We start from the raw sequence: 25,196 nt of genomic DNA, 5'->3' as shown, positions 1-25,196 counted from the left end.
CAGAGTCTATATGTTTTGGATGGAAAGAGAGCACTGCTCCTAAACTACTGTAACAACATGACGGTGGGAAGAGAAGGCTAAGAGAAGTGTAGCCAATCAAACCCACAATATTAAAAAAAAAAAAAAGAAAAGAAAAGGAAAGAAAAAAAAAGGCTTATAAGAAAACCAGAAAAATTTGCAAACTGAGATTCCGTGATGCTAAGGCATTGTCATCAAGCGTTTTAGGTGTGATGATGGAATTGTGATTACACGAAAGCAAGCAAGCAAGACAGACAAGAGCCTTCACCTTAAAAGCTACATACTGCTATATATTGTCTATTCAGCAATAACAGATTCTTTACAGATGAAAATTACATGATGGAGAGAAAGACAAATAGAAGCAAAGATATATGTGCTGATGGTGGGGAACACCATGAACACCTCAATGTTCACCCTACTTTATACAGGCTATGAGGCACTGATGGACAAAACTTGGAAGGGCCTGAAATCACCAAAAGCCTGTCCCAGTAAAAATTCTGATAGAGCATGGCTCTGATGTGGCTGTGCTGCTGACCACTTCCATTCACAAACAAACTCTTCCGCAGCTCTGCAGATAACCACACTCTAAATCTCTCTTAGCCCACATGGCTTGCAGGGACGAGTGTGAGGTCACATTCTGAGTTTGTTTCAGTGAACAACAGCCTTATAGGGCAGCTTCTACTCCACTCCCTCTGGCTGATAAAGCTCCAAATTGATACACTAGTCCCCCTCAATCAGGAAATGAGGGAGAATATACAGATGCCTAAGAAAAGATTCCCAAACAGACAAGAACACAGCATCCCAAAGTTGTAAAAAACATTTATTACAGGAAACAAAAATAAATCTTCAAGGGCATCTCCTAGTATTTAGGAAAATTTCTGAACATATAAGGTCTATGAAGATAAATAAGATAGAAAAACAAGAAGGAAAATAGAGCATCTGGCCAAAAGGATTCAGAAAAAAAATGGGAACTGAATGAGATAAGAAAAAATAATAATAAATCTAAAAATACAAAACTAATATCTGTACTAGAAACCATACAAAACCACATTGATTGTACAGAAATAGAATCAGTGGTATAAAAAGCAAACATGAAAAAGTTCTTCCAGAAGGTAGAGAATAAAAAGGAGACCAAAATCATGAGAGAGATGGTGATAACAATGGAAGACAATGAAATGAGTATACGGACAGTGTTCTTGAGAAAGGGCTCCTATGAAACTGTCACAATGAAAGACCTACAACTGTTAATCAAAAGTGGTCACTGAGCACCAGGCAAAATTAAAGCAAACGAATTGACACTGAGATACACTCTGACGAAAAATGGAAAATGGCAAGGGCAAAGAAGAAAAGAATAAAAAAAACAAGCATCAAAATACAGATGGAAGGATTACTATATGTACAGAGACAATTCTGGCTGCCCTCAGACTTCTCCATCAAAATACAATGGATCAGGTGGTGGTGGTTACACAAATCTACACATGTAATTAAATCATATAGAACTACTACTACTGATGCTGCTGCTACACTACTACTACTACTGATAGTCCTTGATGTACAATGGTTAGACCTATATTTTGACTTTACAATAGTGTGGAAGTGATACACATTCAATAGAACACCAATAAATTACATAAGATATTCAACATTCAATATTCACTATTATTACAGAATAGGTTTTGTGTTAGATGATTTTGCCCAACTGTAGGCCAATATAGGTGTTCTGAGCCTATTTAAGGTAGGCTAAAGTATTACATTCATTAGGTTATGTGTATTAAATGTATTTTCGACTCTATGATATTTTCAACTTACAATGTGTTTATTGTGATGTAACCTCACTTTAAGTTAAGGAGAACCTATACTACTCTACACACACAAATAGACACAAATGATTACATCTAAAAACTGGTGAAATCTGAATAAGACTTGCACTCTACTTATTAATAATAGTATTGTACCGAAGGCAGCTTCCTGGTTTGATATTATATTACATTATGTAAAATGTTATCATTGGGCAAAGCTGGGTAAAGAGCACACAGGATCTCTCTGTACTATCCTGGCAACTTCCTGCAAGCCTATAAGTATTTTTTAAAAAGACAATAGATCAAGGTCTACTACAGAGATAAGAAAGAAAAAAGATAATGAATGAAAGATTCTATATCCCAGTAAGTTGCTGTTTGTAGGTGAAAGCAGCAGTCATTCTTAGTTATGAAAGTAACCTGTGACACCTGGGCGAAGATCACACCAAACCAAGAGTTAAAACAAAGTTTTAAAAATGTTCAGAAATGAAAAAATTTTAAATGAACGATTGTCCTTTAAAAGGTCTTCTTGTAAGCTGTGAAATTAAAGAGCATTAAAATTTAAATAATTGCTATGAATATGATTGTAAAACTGGAAGTGAATATCAAATACAATGGTTAAGAAATGATACATGATTAGAAAAATTGCAATATAACAGTAAACCGGCCAGGCACAATGGATCACTTGAGGCCAGCAATTTGAGACCAGTCTGGACAACATGGGCAGAACCCCGTCTCTTCAACAATGCAAAAATAAGCCGGGTGTAGTGGTGCGTGCCTGTAATCCCAGCTACTGAGGAGGCCGAGGCACAAGAATCACTTGAACCCGGGAGGCAGAGGTTACAATGAGCTGAGATCGCACCACTGCACTCCAGCCTGGGTGACAGAGTAAGACTCTGTCTAAAAAACAAAAACAAAAACAATGAAACAGTAAATTAGGACTAACATCTCAGGATATAGCCCCATAAAAACCAACAACAAAAAACCCCTGGAAAATAGATTTAGAAAATGGGAAATGTTAATTACCTGCTACTTTTCTTATCATACATGAGGATCAAGAGAAATACACTATTTTTTATGTTGATACAAATTATTTTCAAAAAGCACTCTTAAAGCTATCTTTTAGCAGATCGAACAATGGAATTGATACTTTTCAAGTCTCTATAGATAATAGAAAACAGAATCCAAAGGCAAGACATCATTAAAAAAAGAAGTCTAAAACTACGTTTTAAAAAGTTTAATTAGAAAATAAGTACGAGTTATGAAAATAAATACGAGTTATGAAAATAAATACAAATAGCTTTTCACTTTCCTATTAAACACAAAGACTCCAAATTGCCCCAAAGGTTTCCCCCATATATTTGCCCATCTTTTAATTTTTTCAATTAATTGTATCTATAAATGATGTACCAATAGAAGTCAACAAATAAAGGCTAAAAGTTTTTTTTTTAATAAACAACAGAAAGTGGAGATGGCATTGCTAATATCAGACAATGAGAGAAAACTTCTGTTGCCAAGTATTAAAAGCAATTGTAATTAAAAATAGTTTAGTCATGAAATAATAAATGGATAAATGGATCAAATGAACACAAACAGAACTTGGTGTATAATGATAGGACGAAATAACTTGGTCTATTATAAAGTTTGCCTTTTAAATCAACAAAGAGAAGGGATTGTTTGAAAATTTTTTTTAATCAACTGGTGATTTAGAAAAAGTAGTAATTCCTTGTCTTATCTCATATACTAAAATAATTCCAGTGAAGTGTAAAACTTAAATCACAAAGAATCAAGAAGAAAATATGTTATTTATCCTATCTCAAAGAAGGTCTAAGTACATATCTGTATGCTAATAATATTCAACTATAAACAAAATGCAAGGAAAATGACAGACTGAGGAAAATTATTTGTAACAAAAACCATTAAAAAAAGGACAAACACCTCCTATCTATATGGGAAAACACATGATTAGACCATTCACATACATACCCTGTTCAAATTCAAACATTCATTAAACACATGAAAAAACCTCACAATCACTAATAATAAAGGAAATACAAATGAAAATAACTGTATAACTTGAGAAAGGAAATTTGTATAGCCTTTATGGAGGGTAATTTGGCAATAAATACCAAAATTTGTTCTTGATTTTTTGAGAATTCATTTTAAGGAAATAATAAAATATGTGTATAGATGGTTCCCAACTTATGACAGCTTGCCTTAACAATTTTTCGACTTTACAGTGGTGCAATGATGTGAAAGAGATATGCATTCAGTAGAAAGCAGTATGATACTCTCGAGATGCTGGGCAGCAAAACTGAGCCTCGGCTCCCAGTTAGCCACACAGTCATGAGGGTAAACAACCGATACTCTGCAAGAGACTGTGTTGTCAGATGATTTTGCCCAACTGTACGTTAATGTAAGTGTCCTGAGCACATTTAAGGTAGGTTAGGTGAAGCTATGATGGTTAGATGTATTATATGCCTACAATATTTTCAATTTAGGACAGGCTTATTCAATTTAGGATAACCCCCTTGTAAGTCCAGGATCATCTGCACTAAGATTTCTGCCTTAAGTTTGGGGGAGGAGCACGGCAGTCATAACTTGACCAATGCATCAGCCCAGCCTTGCCACTTGGGTGACCAGCAATAAAATGACGTCAATAAAAGTACCTGCCTTTTAGAGCTCTCTAGGGATCCAAAGAGATAATAAGGTCATACCTACTCTGTACCTGGCCCATGGTAAGTGTTCAGTAACAGACAATGGTAGTAGAAGTGGTGATATTTATCTACATCATTGAATTAGAGGTTCAAAATCCCTTATCTGAAATGCTGTCAGCCAAATGTGCCTCAGAATTAAGATTTTTTGGAAATTAAAAGAAAATAGTGCATTTATCTAACTAGGTCTGGGATATTACTTGGTAATTTTACTATTCTTACAGTAAAATATATGAATACTCATTTTTAGTGAGATAAATATCAGTTCAATTCAGGTTTAACAGTGAAATAAATTATGAAAAAACTTTCAGTTTTCAGAGCTTTCTGGACTTCGGATTTGCACAAGAAGGATTGAGAATCTGCATTTATAATAGAGAAACATTAGAATCTATCTAAATGTATAATAAGAGATAGCTTAATTATAATATATTCATAAAACAAAAAACTGCTCAGCTATAAAAGTCACTTTTTCAAATAGTTAATGAGATATAAAAATATTCAAGACAAAAAATATATGCATATTGATTTGAACTTTGTAAATTATATAAATGTTTATAATTCCAAAATAAAAGACTGCAAGGAACCATACCAAAATATTAAATTAGCCACATTATGTTCTTTATACTTTTCTGTATGTTCTAATCCTCTGTGATGATTAGGAAAACAATCTAACAACTTTTAAGTCATTTATGGTTGATATTCCTGTGAAGGACTAGGCTAGTTATCACTCTAAAGGGTTATTGAGTCCACTTTGCCCTCAAGGAATCAACACTCTCATCCTGAAAGAGCTCTGGCCAATACTCAGTTCTCTCTGCCTGTGACCGTATTTCATTCTCTATGAGCGATTCCCTATTGGCACCTCAGGACAACTTGACTCTGGTGTGAGGAAATAATAATTCAGGGCTTATTCAAATGTGTTTGACTTTTGTTCTTTTTCACTGTACTCATCAAATTTCAATCATTTAAGAAATTGTTGGGGAGAGGGATGAGGAGGCCTCATTTGCATTTGTTCCAATGCTTCTAGTAAAGAAAACAACATAAACTTGACAGGCCCAGCAATGAAAACCCCAATCGTTTTGTGGAGTAAATGGGATGTTAAGAGGGACTGTGGCATTGGAAGGGGCCCTTCGTGGAGGAGACAAGCAACAGTCCATCTTACCTAACAGACTATTCTTCAAAGTCTAAAGGGTGGGCCTTGGGCCACAGCTTTGAAGGGCCCAGTTCACAATTTGTTTGCAACACATGAGTGTTCCAAACAGCCAGGTGGCTTTCCATGAACTCCTCGTGGGTCTGGAATTCTCCACTGATTCTCCACTGATTTAATGTACAGTTTGAAAGTGTCTAACACCAAAAGATTATATGTGACAGAATAATTATGGGCTGTTATGAGCCTCACTTCTGAACTTAAAACAAAAGGTAAATAAATGGTCAATCAATGTCTAATTACTTCAAGGACCAGATGGATTGATATTTAATCACTTTAATATAGATTCCAACAGTCTTTTAAAACTATTGCTGAGAACTAGAGAAATCCTTGTGTAAATCTTTTGCCACACAGAAATCACAGCCAACTCCAAAGTTAAATAGGAAGTTAACTCTCAGTTTAATCCCACAGAAAATTACTTGTTTCCAAGCAAATTATCCACTCAGGATACTTTTTTGAAGAGTGCTAATCCTTCCCTCCTGCTTCCTGCCTCCCACCCTTGCCTTCTCCCAACTCAAAGAGGAAGAGGAGTGCTCCCTGCCATCAAGTCCTTCCTTAAAATGACGACCTTTCAGGAAAAAGAGTTGACTTACCCTATCCCAGCTGAAACACAGACCCAGCCGATCAAGCTGTTTCCTCATGTGTTTAATATTACTGTGAAACAATGGGAAAAAGGTTTGGTTTTTAGAGGGGGGATTAAAGCCATACACAAACTACACTTTGAGAATGTAAAGGGAAACTGAAAAAGTCTAAATTATTCAAATGGGTTTTAAGTGTTGCTTTGCCCTAGCAGAAAAATCAACCATTAAGAATCAGCAAAAAATACCAACAGATTAGAAGACACCCATTATTTGGACATATACAGAATCCACTAGAAACCACAATGGTCTTTGGCCTTGAGGACTGCCCCTTCCCCTGGCCATTCAAATAGGCAACCCCTTTGAGATGTGCACTGCTGGCCCGTCCAGACGTCAATATTCTGCAAGCATTTAAGCCATATTATTTAAGCTTGCAAGCATTTATAAGTTTAAAAGTGGCTGAAAACAAAAGCCTTAATATATAAATTGTGGGAATCCAAAAGAAACCACACACTGCTTTGTTAATGAAAATGTAAATCCTAAAACCTAAAACTATCCACCATTGAGAAACAGGGAGATAAACAGGTAAACCAACTTATAATATAACATGGAATAAAGAAATAAACCTTTTTCTCTTTCATTTTTTTAAAGAAAAAGGACTAATTCATTTCTACTGCATCCTCTTTTAGTTTCTAGCAGACTAAAAATATGAAAAACCATGAAAAAATCTTCTGTATAATCTCTGATTAGCTAATGGCAGCTTATTTAATGCAAGACCCTATGCTAAGCACTTTGCAGAGAAGTGCTTAATCTTTATCCAATCACATGAGATAGGAACTATGACTATCCCTCTTTTACAGATAAGTAAACTGAAGCACAAATAAGTAAAGAGAAGTTAAGTAATTTGCTCAAGGTGATCTGCTGGCAAGAAGGGAAGGCAGGATTTGCACCTAGGTAGCCTGGCTCAGGGGGCCATCATCTTAACTGCTATTCACCAGCAGAGAGGCTGGCAAACCTAAAAGGGCCAGATGATGAATGCTTTCAGCTTTGTGAGCCAATCAGTCTCTATCACAACTACTCAGCTCTGCCACTGTCTCACGGAAGCAGACACGGACAATATGTAAACAAATGGATTTGACTGTGTTCCAATAAAACTTGATTTACAGAAACAGGTAGGGCCAGATTTAGCCCACAGGCCGTAGTTTGCCAACTCCTGGTCTACCTTATATCAAACACAAGCCATGTTCGATCTACTTTATTTGAATCATCATTTCCTCCTCTTTTTATCACTAGATAAAATCTAGTGATAAAATTAATTAATCTAGAATTAAACATTACTAGAAAAGTAGAAGCTAGGGGCTAGGAAGAAAAAAGAGACCTGGATGCCATAGTATGGACAGAAGTACAGTAGATGCTTTTACAATGTATCCTTGGGTAAGCTAGAACAAAGACAGGTAAGAGACACTGGGCACAGGCCCTGGAACTGCCCTTCTGTCTCTCTAAGGGGTGGCATGGGGAAGCGTCCCAGGCCTTTGTGAAATGAGCTGATGCAGTGGCCCCAGAGGATTCTGCCAAGTTCTAGGGTGAGGCCCTCAGGACTTTAGCAGGAAGGAGAGGAATGAGCACCACTGGCCCACGTGTAGTGGAAGCCTGAGGCTTGGGTGGGATTGCGAGTGTGTTCCGCCTTGGAGAAAACCACACCCAGAATAAAGTGGCCATATATTTCTACATGGAATGCCTAAGTTCCTCTTGCTTCTGAATGGTGAAGGCAAAAAATAAACTGAATTTTCAGAGAAAATTATAATGTAGTATTCGGATATAGTAAAACTACGGTCAAGAAGACCAGAAGCATTATAGAAATTTAACAAATGCGACCCTCTTCTTTTTCCTAACCCTCTTCTTTTTCCTACCGAATGTAAATACTCGAAGGAAAAATAACTGTAAATAACAAAGCATCAAAATGAACACATGAACAAATATCCAAAACCCTCTCTGAATATTTCTTAGATAAGAATACAGTATGTTAAAAGACAAACACCAATATATACAATCTTATTTATCTCTTGGTACGCTGCAGTGTTTTGTTTGCTTTGCTTTCTATTTTTTAAGCACAGGTTAAAAATTTTTTTTAAAGGTTTTTGTATGCAAGTATTTGAATATGCCTGTAAACACTTACCTTTGTGTCCAACTTTGTGGATGTAGATTCCTCTCGACTGCGGCATTTTCAGCAGGCAATCCAAAAGCATCCCATCCCATGGGGTTGATGACCTAGGACCCAGAAGAGGAACATCAACCATGGCAAATCACTAAGAACTCCATTGGTATTGTCTTCTGGGGCAAAGTCAGCACTCTCTCCTGCTAACATGACTTATCTTTTGCTGGATGATTTCAGGTTATGCATCTGACAGCCAGCTGGCTACCTATGACATAACCATAGAACACAACTTAGAAGGGTATATGCCAAAGCACCAATAAGTTACCTCTGAGGAGGTGTTTTCATGAGTACTTTTTATTTTCTTCTTTTCTATAGTCTCTATATTGAACCCAAATTGTTTTTCTGAAATTATAAAGAGTTTCTTTCAGTTTCACATATATATATATATACACACACATAATGTATAGGCTTTCCAAATGCTCATGTCATGTCAGTATTTTTTTTTTTTTTTTTGAGACAGAGTCTTGCACTTTCACCCAGGCTGGAGTGCAGTGGCGCGATCTCAGCTAACTGCAACCTCCGCCTCCCAGGTTCAAGCGATTCTCCTGCATCAGCCTCCCGAGTAGCTGGGACTACACGCACACGCCACCACACCCAGCTAATTTTTTTTATTTTTAGTAGAGACAGGGTTTCACCGTGTCAGCCAGGATGGTCTCGATCTCCTGACCTCGTGATCCGCGCGCATCGGCCTCCTAAAGTGCTGGGATTACAGGCGTGAGCCACTGCGCCTGGCCAGTATTTTTCATTTATGGAGCTGTGCTGTCCAATATGGTAGCCAGTAGCCACACATAGCTATTACATTTAAACTTAATTAAAAGTAAATAAAATAAAAAATGCAGTTCTTCAGTCTCACTAGCCACCCTTCAAGTGTGCAGCAGACACACGTGACTGGTGGACACTGAACCAGATAGTGCAGATATTGGATATTCAAATCATGGCAGAAAGCCGCGCTGGACAGTGCTGCAGAACACACGCATAATGACCACACTGGTGGCTCTAGGCAGTCCCAGCTCTACCCAGACCTAAGAAAGTTCATCCCAACCCTACTCAGTGGCCCGGACCTGTCCATTTCTCACGGCTTGCCTGAATCCGGCACACAGTCCCTCTTAAATGTACATCATTCAGCACCCTGCTCCAGGTTGCTCCAGACACAAGAGTTTCACACTTCTTTCTTCTATCTCTCTCTCTCTCCCCTGATTGAGGCAATACTCTCCTGAAAGGTCCACTCCCCATTTCTTCCTGAAGTTCATCCCTTTTTTTTTTTTTCCAAGACAATGTCTCACTCTGTTGCCCAGATTGGAGTGTCTCCTGGGTTCAAGCAATTCTCCTGCCTCAGCCTCCCGAGTAGCTGGGATTACAGGCGTGCACCACCATGCCCAACTACTGAAGTACTGAAGTTCATCCCTTTCTTCCCTACCAGTAAGGGAGGGAAACCCCCACCTCTACCCAAACAGCCAGATAGATGAAAACTAAGAAAAATACACAGGAACACAGCAGAAAAGGTATTCCACAGAGTAACTTTTGAGACTGGATAAAAGTAAGGCTTTGGACTAAGCCCTATACATCATTTACACTAATTTCTAAAATAGCCTCCCCCTCTCTCTCTCTCTCTCTCTATATATATATATATATATTTTTTTTTTTTTTTGAGATGGAGTCTTGCTCTGTTGCCCAGGCTGGAGTGCAATGGTGCAATCTCGGCTCACTGTAACCTCCGCCTCCCAGGTTCAAGTGATCCTCCTGCCTGAGCCTCCCCAGTAGCTGGGATTACAGGCACATACCACCACACCCGGCTAATTTTTGTATTTTTAGTAGAGATGGGGTTTTGCTATGTTGGCCAGGCTGGTCTTGAACTCCTGGCCTCAAGTGATCTGCCTGCCTCGGCCTCCCAAAGTGCTGGGATTACAGGAGTGAGCCACTGAGACTGGCCTAAAATAGCCAATATTTTTAAATTAATTGCAAACCACTAGCTATGCTTTTGGTATAAGAAAGGTTCCATGTGTAGGTTCCTTTTCTCCTCAGTTTCATCGTCTGTAAAATGGGGATGATAGCATAACTACCTCACTGGATCACTGTGAAGATTAAATGAGTTAAGAAAAGTGCTGAGAATAGTGCCTGCCACACAGTAAAGTGCTGTATATAATGTTGGCCACTAGTATTATTATTTCTAAAGAGTACTGCTCTCTAATCACCTTCTAGAAGATATTTTCATTCTCCAAAGAACAAGGAATCACAAATCTTCAAGCACAAAGAAGCTTTTGAGATATATCCTCTACCCCCCAACCCCTTATTTGACTGTTCAAGCAACTGTGGCCCAGCAGGAGTGAGGAGTCTAGAAGCAATTACCTTAAGCAAGCCCAGGCCAGTAAGGCATTCTTGTCTGCAAATGAGTGGCCAGTCACAGCTGAGCTGGCAGCTTCACTATCAAGCTCTCTCAAACTACATGCCATGAGCAGGAAAAATGGTTTGACACATCTGCTGTGGCATCAGGGGACAGTCTCAGGAAGCCAGGCTCCCAGCCCCTGTCAGGAAAGACACACTGCTTACAAAATTCAGTCCCCTACCATTCTCTGAAACTGAATCCAGCCACAAAACCACAGACGCCACTTCTTTCTGAAGCCTGCCTGTGGGGAAGGACTGACCAAGAAGACTCTGATATTTCTATTATAGAAAACAGCCCATTCCAGTTGACCCTCTTATTTCCTATCAAGTTCATGGGCTGTCAACCTGGGGTAAGTTTTATTTTGCTGCCTTTTTTTTTTTTTTTTTTTTTTTAAGAGACAGGGTCTTGTTTGGTTGCCGAGGCTGAAGTGCAGTAGCGCCACGATCAGTTCACTGTAATCTCGAACTCCTGGCTGCAAGCTATCCTTCTCCCTCCCAAAGTGCCAGGATTACAGGCATGAGCCACTGCCCCCGGCTCCTTACTTTGCTTTTTGATCATGCAGAGAAGCTAGGCTTATGTTCACACACATTTCCTTAAAATAATGACGAATACTGAGAGGCACTTACTGGCACCACCTCACCACACACGCATATCAGAATGGGACATTTTCAACTAAAGAAATAGGTCTTGTTTTCTTCCATAATTACATATTCACCATAATTTGGTAAGTAGAGAAAAATAGTAGAAAATAAGACTCACCTGTTATTCTACCATACAGCCATACGTACCAGTTACATGTGGTAAATTTGTATCTAATGTTTAAAAATTGAGAATATATTATTTATATATGTATTTTTTATCTCCTGTTTTTTCACTGTACATGCTGTCAATGCAGCCTGTTAGTGACTGCTTTGAATGACCAGCTATATTTGTTTTCCTAAAAGTTATTTCCATTTTTCACCATTATAAAAAAGGCCAGGATGAACATTCTTGGGCATAAATCTTTGTATATACTCTTAACATTTCCTTTAGAAATTTCTAGAAGTGCAACTACAGGGTAAAAGGGTATGAAAAATTTTAAGACGTTTGACATATACAGCCAAATGGCATCCCCAGAAAGACTGCAGCGAACCACACTTCCACCTGCATATGAGCACCCGGAGTTTTCCTCCATCTTTATGTCCAGCACAAGCACACTTGTACTGCCCACTGGCCACCTATGCCTCAGGTCCCATAAGCACTTACACTTCAAAGTGTCCCAACCTAGGTGCATCTTGCAATCCCAGTCGCCAGATCTGTTCTCTCCTAAGCCCCTGTATTAGCAGGCAGCAGTAAGAGAACAGGCATACCCCTTCCAGTGGTTGGAGTCACTTACCTTAAAGGCATACTTCCACTATGCATATTAATATTTTTTAAGTTGATTTTTAGTAGTCCAATGAAACAATTCCATCTAAAGAACTGAGACCATCTCTCTAAAATAGAGCTGCTCCTACTCCTTTGGCTAGTGCATAGGAAATGCTAACAAAGGCTTGTTCTCCAGGAGCCTGTTGAGGGCAAAGGTCCTAAATCTAACTCTGCCTGTTTACTATCAGTGGAGCCTGAGGCACATTACTTACTAATTCTGAGTCTCAACTATAAATGGTGACTGAAAGCAGCTACCTTGAATTATGGAGCATGACATGTTCATGATGTCTGTGGCACATCTAGCATGGTGCCCAGCACAGCACAGGCACCCAATAAATGGCAGCACTTGCTGCTGTGGCCGCTGCAGCTGTCTGCTTTCTTGATCTTTAGCATCTCACAGCATCGCACATCACTGATTCCCTTACCACAATTTCAGCCTCCATCTCTTTGTCCACATTTAACATAGTTGCTTTCTGACAAGAGGACGGAAGATATTAATACCTGAATCTCACACAGATCCTCACACAAACATGTACATTCCTAAGGGTGGGTTACTTCTAACAAGCCTCTGCAGAAGGTTGGTGCTAGGCATTGGAAGTTCTTACCCAAACCGAACGGACCACACAGGCTCAAAGGGCCAATCAAGTACTTGGCCCCCTTTTCAGTAAAAGAGGCCCAGCAGTGCTTCTTTCCTGAATAATTAATGATTCACATCAGGTGCTTCGATTAAAAGCAGCCCGGCTGTTCTTGCCACAGCTGATTGGACCAGGAGCAGTCCATCAGCAGAAGGCAGCCATCTGTGCACTGGAAGGATGGGGCCTGCCTCCAATTGCCCCAGGCAAGGACTCTGCGCTACAGTAGACTTTGCCATATTGAAGGTGGTGGTGGATGTGACCCACTCAAAACTGCTTTCTGTAAGGGATATGTGCTTAGTGAACAAGCAGTCCTGTGGACCTCTCAAGCTTGCTGTTGCCCCAGGGGAGGCTGGCTTGCCACATCCTATGCTGCATTTCCCAGTTTTGGGAATCTGGGACACCTTGGATTTCCAGGCTGAGATGATCCCAAGCTACTATCTTCAGTTCCTGCATCCACACCCACCCTGAGGTCAATCAGAATAGGCTGCTTTTCTTTTTACATAAGTTGATGTTTTTTCAAATTACAAACGTAATACAAGCTTAATTTAACAAATGAAATGGCACAATACAATGATAAATAAAGGCAAAGTTTATTTTTAACTCCTGGTCACTACTCGTCAATGATGTAACCAATAACGCCAGCCTTTGTTTCCTTCCACATCTATCTCCCCACTCAAATACATACATACAAACATATGTACACATATATAGGAGCCTGCTTATTTGTTTTCATGAAATAGAACCTTTGCAGAGAAAAGGGAATGTTTACACACTCTTGGTGGGAGCGTAAATTGGTTCAACCATTGTGGAAACTAGTGTAGGGATTCTTCAAAAAGCTGACAACAGAATTACCATTTGACCCAGCAATCCCATTACTGGGTATATACCCAAAGGATTATAAATTGTTCTGTCATACAGACACATCCACATGTATGTTCACTGCAGCACTATTCACAATAGCAAAGACGTGGACTCAACCTAAATGACCATCAATGGTAGACTGGATAAAGAAAATGTGGTACGTTTACAGCATAGAATACTATGCAGCCGTAAAAAAAGAACAAGATCATGTCCTCTGCAGCAACATGGATGGAGCTGGAGGCCAATATCCTCAGCAAACTAATGCAGGCCAAAAAACAAATACCACATGTTCTCACTTATAAGTGGGAGCTAAATGATAAGAACACACAGACACAAAGGGGAACAACAGACACTGGGGCCTACCTGAGGGTGGTGGGTGGGAGGAGGGAGAGAAGCAGAAAAAATAACTATTGGGTACTAGGCTTAGTATCTGGGTCACAAAATAATCTAGGTAAACTCTGGCAGGAGTATAGCTATATAACCTGCACATGTACTCCTGAACCTAAAATAAATTTTTTAAAAAAGTTAAAAAGCTTATTTTAAAAAGAGAAAGAAAATAGAAATGATTATATACATTATTTTATGACTTTTTTCATTTAACATTATATCAGGGATCTCTGCACAAAATATGTAAGTGTGCATTGTGGGAGTTCAGTCAGGCTGGTGAGAAAAACTTTAAGTGAAGTTATAGGATATAGACACAAATCTTCTTGGAAGGCTGGAAGGTTTTGCAAAAGTCTCAGGATAGGGTTATGGCTGAAAGCTGCCTAATCCTTACCTTGAGTAAATGGCTTAAAGTAGGTACAAAGGAATGCAGTTTATCTAAATAGCTTGTTTACTCATGTGATCCTAAGACCAACCTTTGATCAACCTCGGGTGCATAACTGCTCTCTACTAGGGGTGTCGGGAACCAGGTCAATTTTCCTATAGTGGTGTTTACTCAAAGCCTTTGTCATTGAATGTGTGCTGAATAAATGCCGGCAGGGCCAGTGAGTCGGGGCCTCGGCGGCAACTCTTTACAGCACTCTCCTTGGAGTCTGTAAGTGGCCCAGATGCTCAGCTGGACTGACAGGCATACTATCTGTGTCAGTGTACGTTATTCATTTGTTGCTGGGTCAGGGTCTGTGAGTTAGACCCCCGCAGTGCATACATGTCTTTTCTAAAAATTCTAACATTCCCTGCGTATATCTATTCTATGCAGTTTTAAGAAACTGACTGGATATATCCCAATCCAGTTGAGACTTGAGGTCTCTTTTCCTCTTACTAAATGTGGCAGACCCAAAGCATTTCATCCTCTCAAACAGCATCTTCCCCTTCTAGGAAACTGTTCTGCGTCCAACTTAATATAGTGTTAGTACGAACTGCCAATCTTAAAAACCCATCCCCCTGGCTAGAGAGAGAGGCAAGTGCCTGAATCTTTCCCCAGACAGCTCTAGGCTTGTACAGAGTAAGGCGGAACGCTGGAGGAGGACAGGACTCTCTTTTCTCCTTGGTCAGAAGCCATAAGGGCTTCAGATGGCTCTGCCCCCTAGCTTGTAGAAATGTCTGAGAAAATAAAGCTGGCATGTGGAGAGAAGCAGAAATAGGAAATGGAGAGAGACTGGGGAAATTGATGTACTTCAAGGACCTAGTACCAATACCCAGTGGGCCCAGCTCCTACATTTCCTTTGATTCTGTGAGTTTCAGGATGTGTAAAAACAAAGCCTCCCTTTTTGCTTAAGCTGGTCTAAGCTGGGTTTTTAGTCCGTGGTAGACAAGAATCATGACTAAAACAAACACTGTTTAGGCTACAATTTTCACTTGAATATTGCTTGATCCACAGATGACAAACATTCTTCTGTATTTGCTACTAAGTTCTGCAATTCTTTCTCTTTTTCTTTTTAAATTTCAAGAGCAAAAAAAAAAAAAAAAAAAGAATCCAATGCTGGGGATATGGGCAGTATTACTAGAAAGTTCTGCAATACTTCAAGGACAACACCTGAGCAGCTTCCAGCTGTGCTTTAAATTCTCCTTGGGCTGTGTCACCGGCAGAATAACGTAACTGTTGCGTAACTGTTCCACAAGAAGGGGGGAAACTTAATTACCACTTGGTTTCTTTGTCAGAACTGCCAAAATGGCACCGATTCAATGTTTCTGCCTATTAACATTCTGTTAGGTGCCGTCCATATTTTTAAATAAAGGCAATACAGAGACTGTCACAAAAACCAGCCTAGATTTACATAATACACTTATTCATTTCTATTTTTGTTTTCAGATAGAATTAACATGGAAAGATATTCTTAGCTTACATGTTATCTAAGCTGTCCATGAAAATAAAGTTAGAAAAATCTCAAAGTTTCTTAATATTTCAGATTCTTACCAAAAATTAACAAAAAAACAAATGTTTGCCCTAGAGAGAATAACAGAATCAGATTGTGGGAAGGCTGTTTTGCATCTTGAAGTCAGAATTGTTCTTCCCACCATGAGCCAGAGCACTGGAATAAATGTCTCTGTGAGCCAAATTTCCACAAAATTGGAAAGGGTCTCTTTGTTTCTATACCCTGGGTTTCCTAGAGCCCAGTGACCAAGCGCAAAGCTCACTTTTGTTCTATAAGATGATTCACCACTGTCAAGGGGGAAACAAAGTGAAGACCTACAACAGGATTACAAAATACCAAAGCTTGTCCCTTCCCCCACAGACAGCAGCTTCTATTTTTTGGTCAAGTTGTTATGGCCTATTTACGTGAAAGACACTGGGTCAGGTGCTTCCCTTGCCAGCCTTGTACATGTCTCATGCACCGTTCAGATCAAATACCTCTAGATACATGGTACACTTTCTTGCCCTTGATTTCTCTATGGCCAAGATTGTCCATTCACTGGGAAGAACTCCAAACTCTCCTGTTAGGTTTTAGAATTCCAATTCCTTTCTTTCTACCACCATAACTTATTTTAATCCATCCACAGTTGAAAAAGTAACTGGACTGAAATGAACTTACAGCTCACATGTGCTAACTAGGCAATTTCCCTAAAAAAAAATAAAAATAAAAATAAATTATTGGCATCTCTATTTATATGCTTGAGCCCACCTGAACCCTCTCAACTTCCTAGAAGTTAACTTCTTGGACATGAATGCATTCTGCAGCTTCAGAACATTTTTTCCACGTATTTTATTTTTAAAAACATCTACTGAAAATACACTTTGAAATATGTATCATGTCAATTTGGAAAGATAGGAATGTGACATCACAGAGGGTGGCAGAAGACTACTAATGATAATTTTGAAATAATAAATGTAATACTACTCAGAGATGGAATCAAGAAAAAGTACCAGTAGCTATAACTTGGAAATCCACAAAATAAACTTCCAAAGTCTGAAAAACCATCATTTCCACCTGGTTCGTTTAACTAATACTCTATATGTTTAAAGTTGAGTGGGAAGCCAAGGAAATGGGTGAATCTACCTAGCAGTTTGGAAGGGCAGGACATTACCACAATCTCTAGACTGCAGAGACAAAGTGAGAAAGCAGAGTTAACAAAGCCCAAAGGCTGATCTCAGCTGCAGAAGCTCAAACAGGCTGGACTGCCCAGATGGAACTAGATTAGTGAAGACCAAACCAGGGCAGAGAGAGAGAGAGAAAGAGAGAGAGAGAGAAATTTTCTGGCCTCTCCCTTTCTCCTGTCCTCCAATGTTACCAGGATTTCCTACTGTTCAAAACCAGGAGGGGGCCAGCTTGGGAACCGGACCTGCAGGAGTCAGCCCTTCTGCCGTACAAAAAGCAAGGGATGGATCTAACAGCAAACTGGTCAAGGACCAGCACAAGAACGCTAGCAGGACTGCATAACCTGCCTTACTTTGAGATCAGAGAGGAGTGGGGGCCAGCTGTTACCATGGAAGACCAGGAGTTACTGATGACAAAAACACAGGGGTCAGAGCCCTGGCCAGGGGGTGAGGCCCGGTAGCCACATGGCCATGGCACACCCGGGTGGGGCCTTCTGCCCACCCATGCCCTGCTCCAGGGTGAGCCTTGGTGTCTCAGAGTTGGCAGGCAGGATGGATGGCAAGCAAACTAAAAGAAGCAGAAGAAAGAGATGCAGGAGAAAACACAGTTCTATATGACAGACAGAGAAGGCTCTAAAGGCATATAACCTGGAAAATGCCAGAGGTTATTGCCTGGGGACGGGGGGGCCTTATGTAGAAATGGGTGCCCAAAGGGGACTACAGACTTATCTATGTTGTATTTCTTTTTGTTATAGGTGGAATATGGGAATTCATGTACAATTTTAAAATATATTTTTTAAAAGAAGGAATTATTTTAAAGAGGCAAAGATATAGTTGTTCATCCGACACAAGAAGTAAGACTGAGTAGAGTTTGGCGATGGAAGGGAAGGAAGCCCAAGCAGCTGGTCATCTGCCTTCCCAGTAGAGAGGGAAGCAGCGTAACTGTTACTATGAAAGGGCCAACCAGTTCTCTAGGGATTACCAGCTTTCTCTCCCTTTCATCAAAACAAAATTTTATATTTGAAACCAATTCAGCTTCTAATTGAGAGCAACCATGGTTACTGCTTCTCCAAAAACTGCTATTTTCAGAGTGTCATGGTGTCTTTGGAGTATGTTCAACACTTCTTATTTCCAAGAAATGAGAAACACAATATTTAATTTTGTTTAGCAAGTGTAATAACTCACCATTATTACAGATTGGGGATAAAAATCAAGTGAATACTTCAGATTATAAAAACCAAATGACAGTACCTAGGCCCAAAGCAGCAGACCTCCTCTGGGAATGTGGAGGGATGTGACAGGCAGATAAATCAGCCAGTTTCCAGTCAAGGCACTGGACCAGCAGTTCGTTCTCTCCTTCGAAGGACATCTGAGAGAATATGCCCTGGAAATTCACTATCTACTTTCAGATGCTACAGAGATTTGCAAATTTGAAAACTAAATGCCATGCTATGCACTCTCCGGGCACTTCATAAACACTTGTTGACTGACTGGCAAACTGAAAACTGATGGAACGTACATTATTGTTTACTTGCTAAGAACTTCCCTTGCTTCCTGATATTTGTGGATAATTATATTATGATTATGCAGCTGCCAGACACATAGCCTCAATTTTCTTCCTCCTCCGCAGTGAATAGCAAAAAGGCCCAAGCAGAAAACTCTTCTACTTGGGCAATGCCTGGTGGCTTTTTGCCTGAGACAAATTATTCCAAGCCCAATTCTGTGAGGGGGACTTGGCACCTTGATGCTTTTATCACCCGGCTTCTGGACCAGAAGGTGCTGGGGAGACCAGCCGAGGTGGGAGGTGGGGAATTTTATTTTCCAACCATCTGTGCATACAACATATGAAAACACAACAAAATCACCATATGGAGCTAAGTTTTAAATATGTCATCAGGCATTCTATGAGTTTAAGAAGAAACCGATTGGCAGTACAGCCTTTTCTGATTACTGAAAGAGAATAATTTATCTCTGGCTTCAAATGGCCCCTGCTCAAACATCCAAACCTCAGGACTCTCTTTTTATTGCTACTATTAATTGGGTTACACTTGAAAATTGCATATTGTTTTTAGAGGGTTTTCTCAGTGATCATCTCACATACACAAACCTCACAACAAATCCATGATGTGGGTAGGGCAGACACCATCACCGCTTTGACTAACCCCGTTTCCTAATTGATTCATCACCCCCAAACCACCTGCCCCTCTACATACACAGTCCACGTCTAATCTGTGTGTGTCTGCTCAGCTGCTTGTGACCTTTAGTTTTCTTCTCATTTCAATGGGATGTATTTTCCAACCTAGAGAACCATGTCCATTTGGCTCTGTGGAGCATCCGATCCCATTCATGTAAGTGCCAAATCTGGGAGAGCACTTACATCAGAACTACCTGAAATGCTTATTTAAATACCAATTCCTGAGCCTCACTCAGGACTATATTGCAACCTGCCTTTTTAGCTAACTCCTCAGGGGATCATTACGCACCCTAAAGTTTAAGAATCATGGACACACAGAGAAATTTTTACAGAGCATAAATGGTTGGATGCCAAACTTGATGGCAACAACTTCATGTTCTGAGCAATGTTTCTCAAATTCCACAGGCTCCAATTGAGAGGTCTGCTAGTCTCCCTGATGGTTTCTAAATGTATACTTTTACATCAATAATTTTTAAAAAGATCACCCAAGATAAGAATATTCTGGGTCAACTAGATCACCTTAGGTGGGGGTCATTGGAGCTGTTCACAAACATTTTGATCCTCCTCACCATCCTGGCACATGGTGGGAATATTCTTTACCCTCTTTGAGGTTGGATGTGGCCATGTCAGTGGAAGTGACTTGAGTCCAAGTGGAAGATTTAAGAGCCAGTGGGGATTCACCATACCCCCTTCTCCCAGCCACAGAGATGGGGAGGCACTCACTGAGGTAAGAACAGCCATCATCCAGGTCCTGACTACCTTGAACTGAGCCCTCCTGCTAGGCATGTAGCAAAAGCAAGGAACAAAATTTTGTTGTTTTAAGCCACTGAGATTTGGGGATTGTTTATTATAGCAGCATGGTCTAATTTTTCCTGATTGATGAACCTGATCACCAAGAACTAGCACATGAATTGGGTGTCTGTGGTTGCCTTTGTATTTATAATCATCTAAATGTCAAGTAATCATCTAGAATGACAGAGTTTAACTTTTAATTCAATATTTACCAAACTTGAGCCCAAGGATTTTGTCACTGAGATACGTGAGTTCTAAAGTTTGAGAAACATTATTCTGGGCTATATATGCACAATGAACACTTAGTCCAGACTTAAACAAAGGAGTTGTATGCTTTTAAAAACATCCATTGAATCAATCAACTCACAAACAGTTGAGGCTTATCAGATTATAAACTCCTTGGGAACAAAGGAGTTGTTATCTTATAGGCTGTTAGGAACAAAGGAGTTGTTAGGTCTTATAGGCTGTAGACCTAAAAACATGTTAGTTACCTTTGACCATTAAAAACCTGACATGATGGTTGGGTGTGGTGGCTCATGCCTGTAATCCTAGCACTTTGGGAGGCCAAGATGGGAGGACTGCTTGAGGCCAGGAGTTCAAGACCAGCCTGATCAACATAGCGAGACCCCATCTTGTATAAAGAAAAAGAAAAAAAGAAACTTGACATGCTAACACAAAAGAAGTTAGAAAGACCTTTCCTGCCACTGAGAAGCTTATATTACTGGGCAGATAAAACAACATGTGGATGACATATAGACCTCCCTAGTTTGTGGTTCTGACTATAAGTGCTCAATTATTTCATAACAAATGTGAACTGGAGAATTGAGGGATGGATTTATGGTAGAAGTAAGAATTTAAATGGACTTTGAAAAATAGCAAGGACTGGCTGGACACAGTGGCTCACACCTGTAATCCTAGCACTTTGAGAGGCCGAGGCAGGCTGATCACCTGAGATCAGGAGTTCTAGACCAGCCTGGCCAACATGGTGAAACCCTATCTCTACAAAAATTAGCCGGGTGTGGTGGCGTGTACCTGTAATCCCAGCTACTCGGGAGGCTGAGGCAGGAGAACTGCTTGAACCTGGGAGGCAGAGATAATGCTGTTCTTAGTGTGCCTTAGAACTATTTCATATATCTCCATTCAAGAATAGAGCTGGTGCTCAATGATTACTTACTGACTAAATTAATCAATACATGTGGCAGACCCTGTTCGGCAGGCCCAGATTAGATATTCCTTCCCTGCTTAGAGTGAGGATCGTTAAACTTGAGTCCAAGTCTATTCAATCTCAGGGACCAATCCTGACACTGGGCAGGAAAGATTTTAAAATGACAAGGAAGCTCAACAGACTTTCTTTCACATTACTGACAATGAAACCAAGATTTGTTTCTCTTTTCCCACATCACTTAAAAATGACCAGACAAGTTTTCACCAGATTTGGTGGTTGTATCTGAGATGCTGTGACTTAAATATGAACTATGAAAATTAATAAGAAATTAATTTCAGGAGAACCTAGAGAACACCCTGAAAAGAGGGCTTGCTATCTTAAACACAGCAACTGAAACTGTGAAACAAAAAGACAACCTTAGGTATCTGCTGATCACACAGACTAAGAAACCATCAACCAAATAACAAATAGTGGTTTCAACCATAAGAAGCAAATCAAGCCACAGGATGGATAATATGAATTACAAGATTCATTTATTAAATGGTGACGAATCACCTTCCTAAGCAGCTCTGAGGAATAAGATCAGTATAAATAATAATTACAGCTGTCACTTATTATGGGATTATTATGCGCCAGATACAAGCACTATCTTATCTAATCCTCATAACCCTGTGGGGAATAAAGTATTGTTATCCCTATGTTAAAGATTAAGAAAGTGGGATACAGGGACATTAAATGACTCTGTAGAGTCGCTTGGCTAGAAAGTGGTAGGTTCAAATCTAGGTTGTTCATTTTCTGGGTCTAGCCTGACCTTAGGCTTCAGATATGGTAGGAGGACTCCTTGTCTTTTGGGCCTGAGCTGCCTGCAAGGGTACCAGTTCCTTTGGGCCTGGAGCTCTGCCCTGAGCCTCCTCTGTAACATCTCATCCCATCCAAGGAAATTAGAATCCCACCTACAAGCCCCTCAACCACCTGTTTTGCTAAAAGGCTTCCCTGCACCCTATCATAAATGTACAGTTGCTATAAAAGCTTAACTGTCCCAAGGCGGGCGGATCATCTGAGGTCAGGAGTTCGAGACCAGCCTGACCAACATGGTGAAACCCCGTCTCTACTAAAATACAAAAATTAGCTGAGTGTGGTGGTGGGTGCCTGTAATCTCAGCTACTTGGAAGGCTGAGGCAGAATTGCTTGAACCCAGGAGGCAGAGGTTGCAGTGAGCCGAGATCGCACCATTGCACTCCAGCCTGGGCAACAAGAGCGAAGCTCCGCCTCAAAACACAAACAAAACAAAGCTTAATTGTCGGCAATTTGCCTGCACTCACTAATTGTCCGAAATAAGTTGGCGTAAGTTAAAAAAAATTTAGACAAATCTAATTAAAGAATCACAACTAGATTCTTTATCACAGTGAGATAAAGAATTGTCTTTATCTTTATCTTTAGGCAAAGAGCCAATTCATTCTGTCCCACATCTTTCTTTTTTTTTTTTTTTTTTTTTTTTGTCTTTGGAGACGGAGTTTCGCTCTTGTTGCCCAGGCTGGAGTGCAATGGCATGATCTTGGCTCACTGCAACCTCTGCCTCCCGGGTTCAAGCAATTCTCCTGCCTCAGCCTCCCGAGTAGCTCAGACTACAAGCATGGGCCACCATGCCTGGCTAATTTTGTATTTTTAGTAGAGATGGGGTTTCTCCATGTTGGTCAGGCTGGTCTTGACCTCCCGACCTCAGGTGATCTGCCCACTTCAGCCTCCCAAAGTGCTGGGATTACAGGCATGAGCCACCATGCCCGGCCTGTCCCACCTCTTTCTAATAAACACAGCAGAAATAATGAAAAACAGTTATCTGGGAAAAATAACATCTGACAAAAACCAGAGAGACAAACACCCTCAGCCATCTTAAAGTGGAACACAAATCTCTGAATTTGGTAGTATAAAGTTATTTAACTCTTCAAGTGACAAAGACATTACAACATGACCCTCTTTTAGGAATACTTCTTGCAGCCAATGTCAGCTCAGCATAAAATTTCAAACCAGTTATGACAATGGATGTACTTACCTTGCTAAAATAAAATATAAAGAACTGAGAGGCAGCAGATATCATTTGTATAGGCCCTGACAGGTTCATAGTAGCAATGGCCACTGGGGTTCCAGTAAATGTTTAATTAACAATTGGCTCTCTGGAGGAAAAGGCCATGACTTGTAGGTTTGCTGATTACCATGATGTAAATACTCCCTCAATGGCAGATTTCAAGCTGCCAAGGTGACTAATAAACACAACATTGGGCAGAGATATACATAGTTGGCTCTCAGGAGCTGGTGTGTGCAGGTTCCTGTCCACTGCTGGCAATTGCTAATACTTATTGGTTACATACTGTGTGTTAGGTATCTAAGTGCTTCACAGTCATCCTCTTTGAATCCTTATAACAGGCCAATGGGGCAGGTACTATTTTATCCCTATTTTATAGATGAGAGGAAACAAGGTGTTGAAGAGGTTAATTAATTAACTACTCAAAGGCCACACAGCTTGTAAGTATTAAGAGCTGGCATTTGAATCCTGGCAGTTTGGTTCAATGGGCCATGCTCTCAGCCCTTCTTCAATACTGCCATATTTTGTAGGTGGTTAAAGAAGATATTATGATTATCCAACACCCATCTTAAAGATGATGTGTTGCTAAAGATTGCTAGTAAAGATTAGGCTCTGGGCTAGGTGCGGTAGCTCATATCTATAATCCTAGCACCTTGGGAGGCTGAGGTGGGTGGATTGCTTGAGCCCAGGGGTTCAAGACACGCCTGAACAACATGGTGAAACCCTGTCTCTACAAAAAATACAAAAAATTAGCTGAGCGTGGTGGCGCACACCTATAGTCCCAGCTACTTGGGAGACAGAGTCGGAAGTTGAGCCTGGGAGGTCGAGGCTGCAGTGAACTGTGATTGCAACCACAGCACTCCAGCCAGGGTGACAAAATGAGACCCTGTCTCAAAAAAATTTTTAAAAAAAGCAGGCAGGGGGGTAAAGAGGAATGGCCCACATCAGCCAAGGAAGGGCGTTTGTCCTCCTCTCTCACAATAAATTTCACCTCATTCTTCAAGGCCCATATCAGATTCTTTTTTTTTTTAAGATAGCATCTCACTCTGTTGCCCAGGCTGGAGTGTAGTGACACAATTACAACTCACTGCAGCCTTGACCTCCCAGGTTCAAGTGATTCTCCCACCTCAGCCTCCTGAGTAGCTGGGACTACAGGTGTGTGCCACCACACTGAGCTAATTTTTTGTATTTTTTGTGGAGACGGGGTTTCGCTACATTGCCCAGGCTGGTCTCGAACTCCTGGGCTCAAGTAATCCTCCTGCCTGGGCCTCCCAAAGCACTGGAATTACAGGCATGAGCCAGGTGCCCAGACCAGATGTTCCTTCTTTAGTGGCACTTTCCCCAACTCCCCAGAGTTGTTACTCCCCAAATATCTTTTCTTAAAAAAGTTATTTTTTTCCATTAGAAAATAAATACATGCTCTGCCGGGCATGGTGGCTCACACCTGTAATCACAGCACTTTGGGAGGCCAAGGTGGGCGGATCACGAGGCCAGGAGATCAAGACCATCCTGGCTAACACAGTGAAACCGTCTCTACTAAAAATACAAAAAATTAGCCAGGCGTGGTGGCGGGCACCTGTAGTCCCAGCTACTCGGGAGGCTGAGGCAGGAGAATGGTGTGAACCCGGGAGGCGGAGGTTGCAGTGAGCCGAGACTGCGTCACTGCACTCCAGCCTGGG

At 40.5% G+C, this 25,196-nt stretch overlaps 1 protein-coding gene across 2 annotated transcripts in view; it reads right to left on the bottom strand.

Moving 5' to 3' along the window:
* The window catches only part of LARS2 (leucyl-tRNA synthetase 2, mitochondrial), a 159,883-nt gene that overhangs the window by 122,161 nt on the left and 12,526 nt on the right, over window positions 1–25,196 (bottom strand). For both annotated transcript variants that reach the window (XM_003818489.5, XM_008971820.5), the window contains 2 exons: window positions 8,487–8,578; window positions 6,326–6,386 (listed from right to left, as the gene is read on the bottom strand). In XM_003818489.5, the coding sequence (XP_003818537.1) occupies window positions 6,326–6,386; window positions 8,487–8,578 (153 nt within the window). The remainder of the gene's footprint in view (window positions 1–6,325; window positions 6,387–8,486; window positions 8,579–25,196) is intronic.

This window comes from Pan paniscus, chromosome 2, assembly GCF_029289425.2.
Source record: "Pan paniscus chromosome 2, NHGRI_mPanPan1-v2.0_pri, whole genome shotgun sequence".
Taxonomy (NCBI): Eukaryota; Metazoa; Chordata; class Mammalia; order Primates; family Hominidae; genus Pan; species Pan paniscus.
This window is presented reverse-complemented; position numbering and strand designations above follow the sequence as displayed.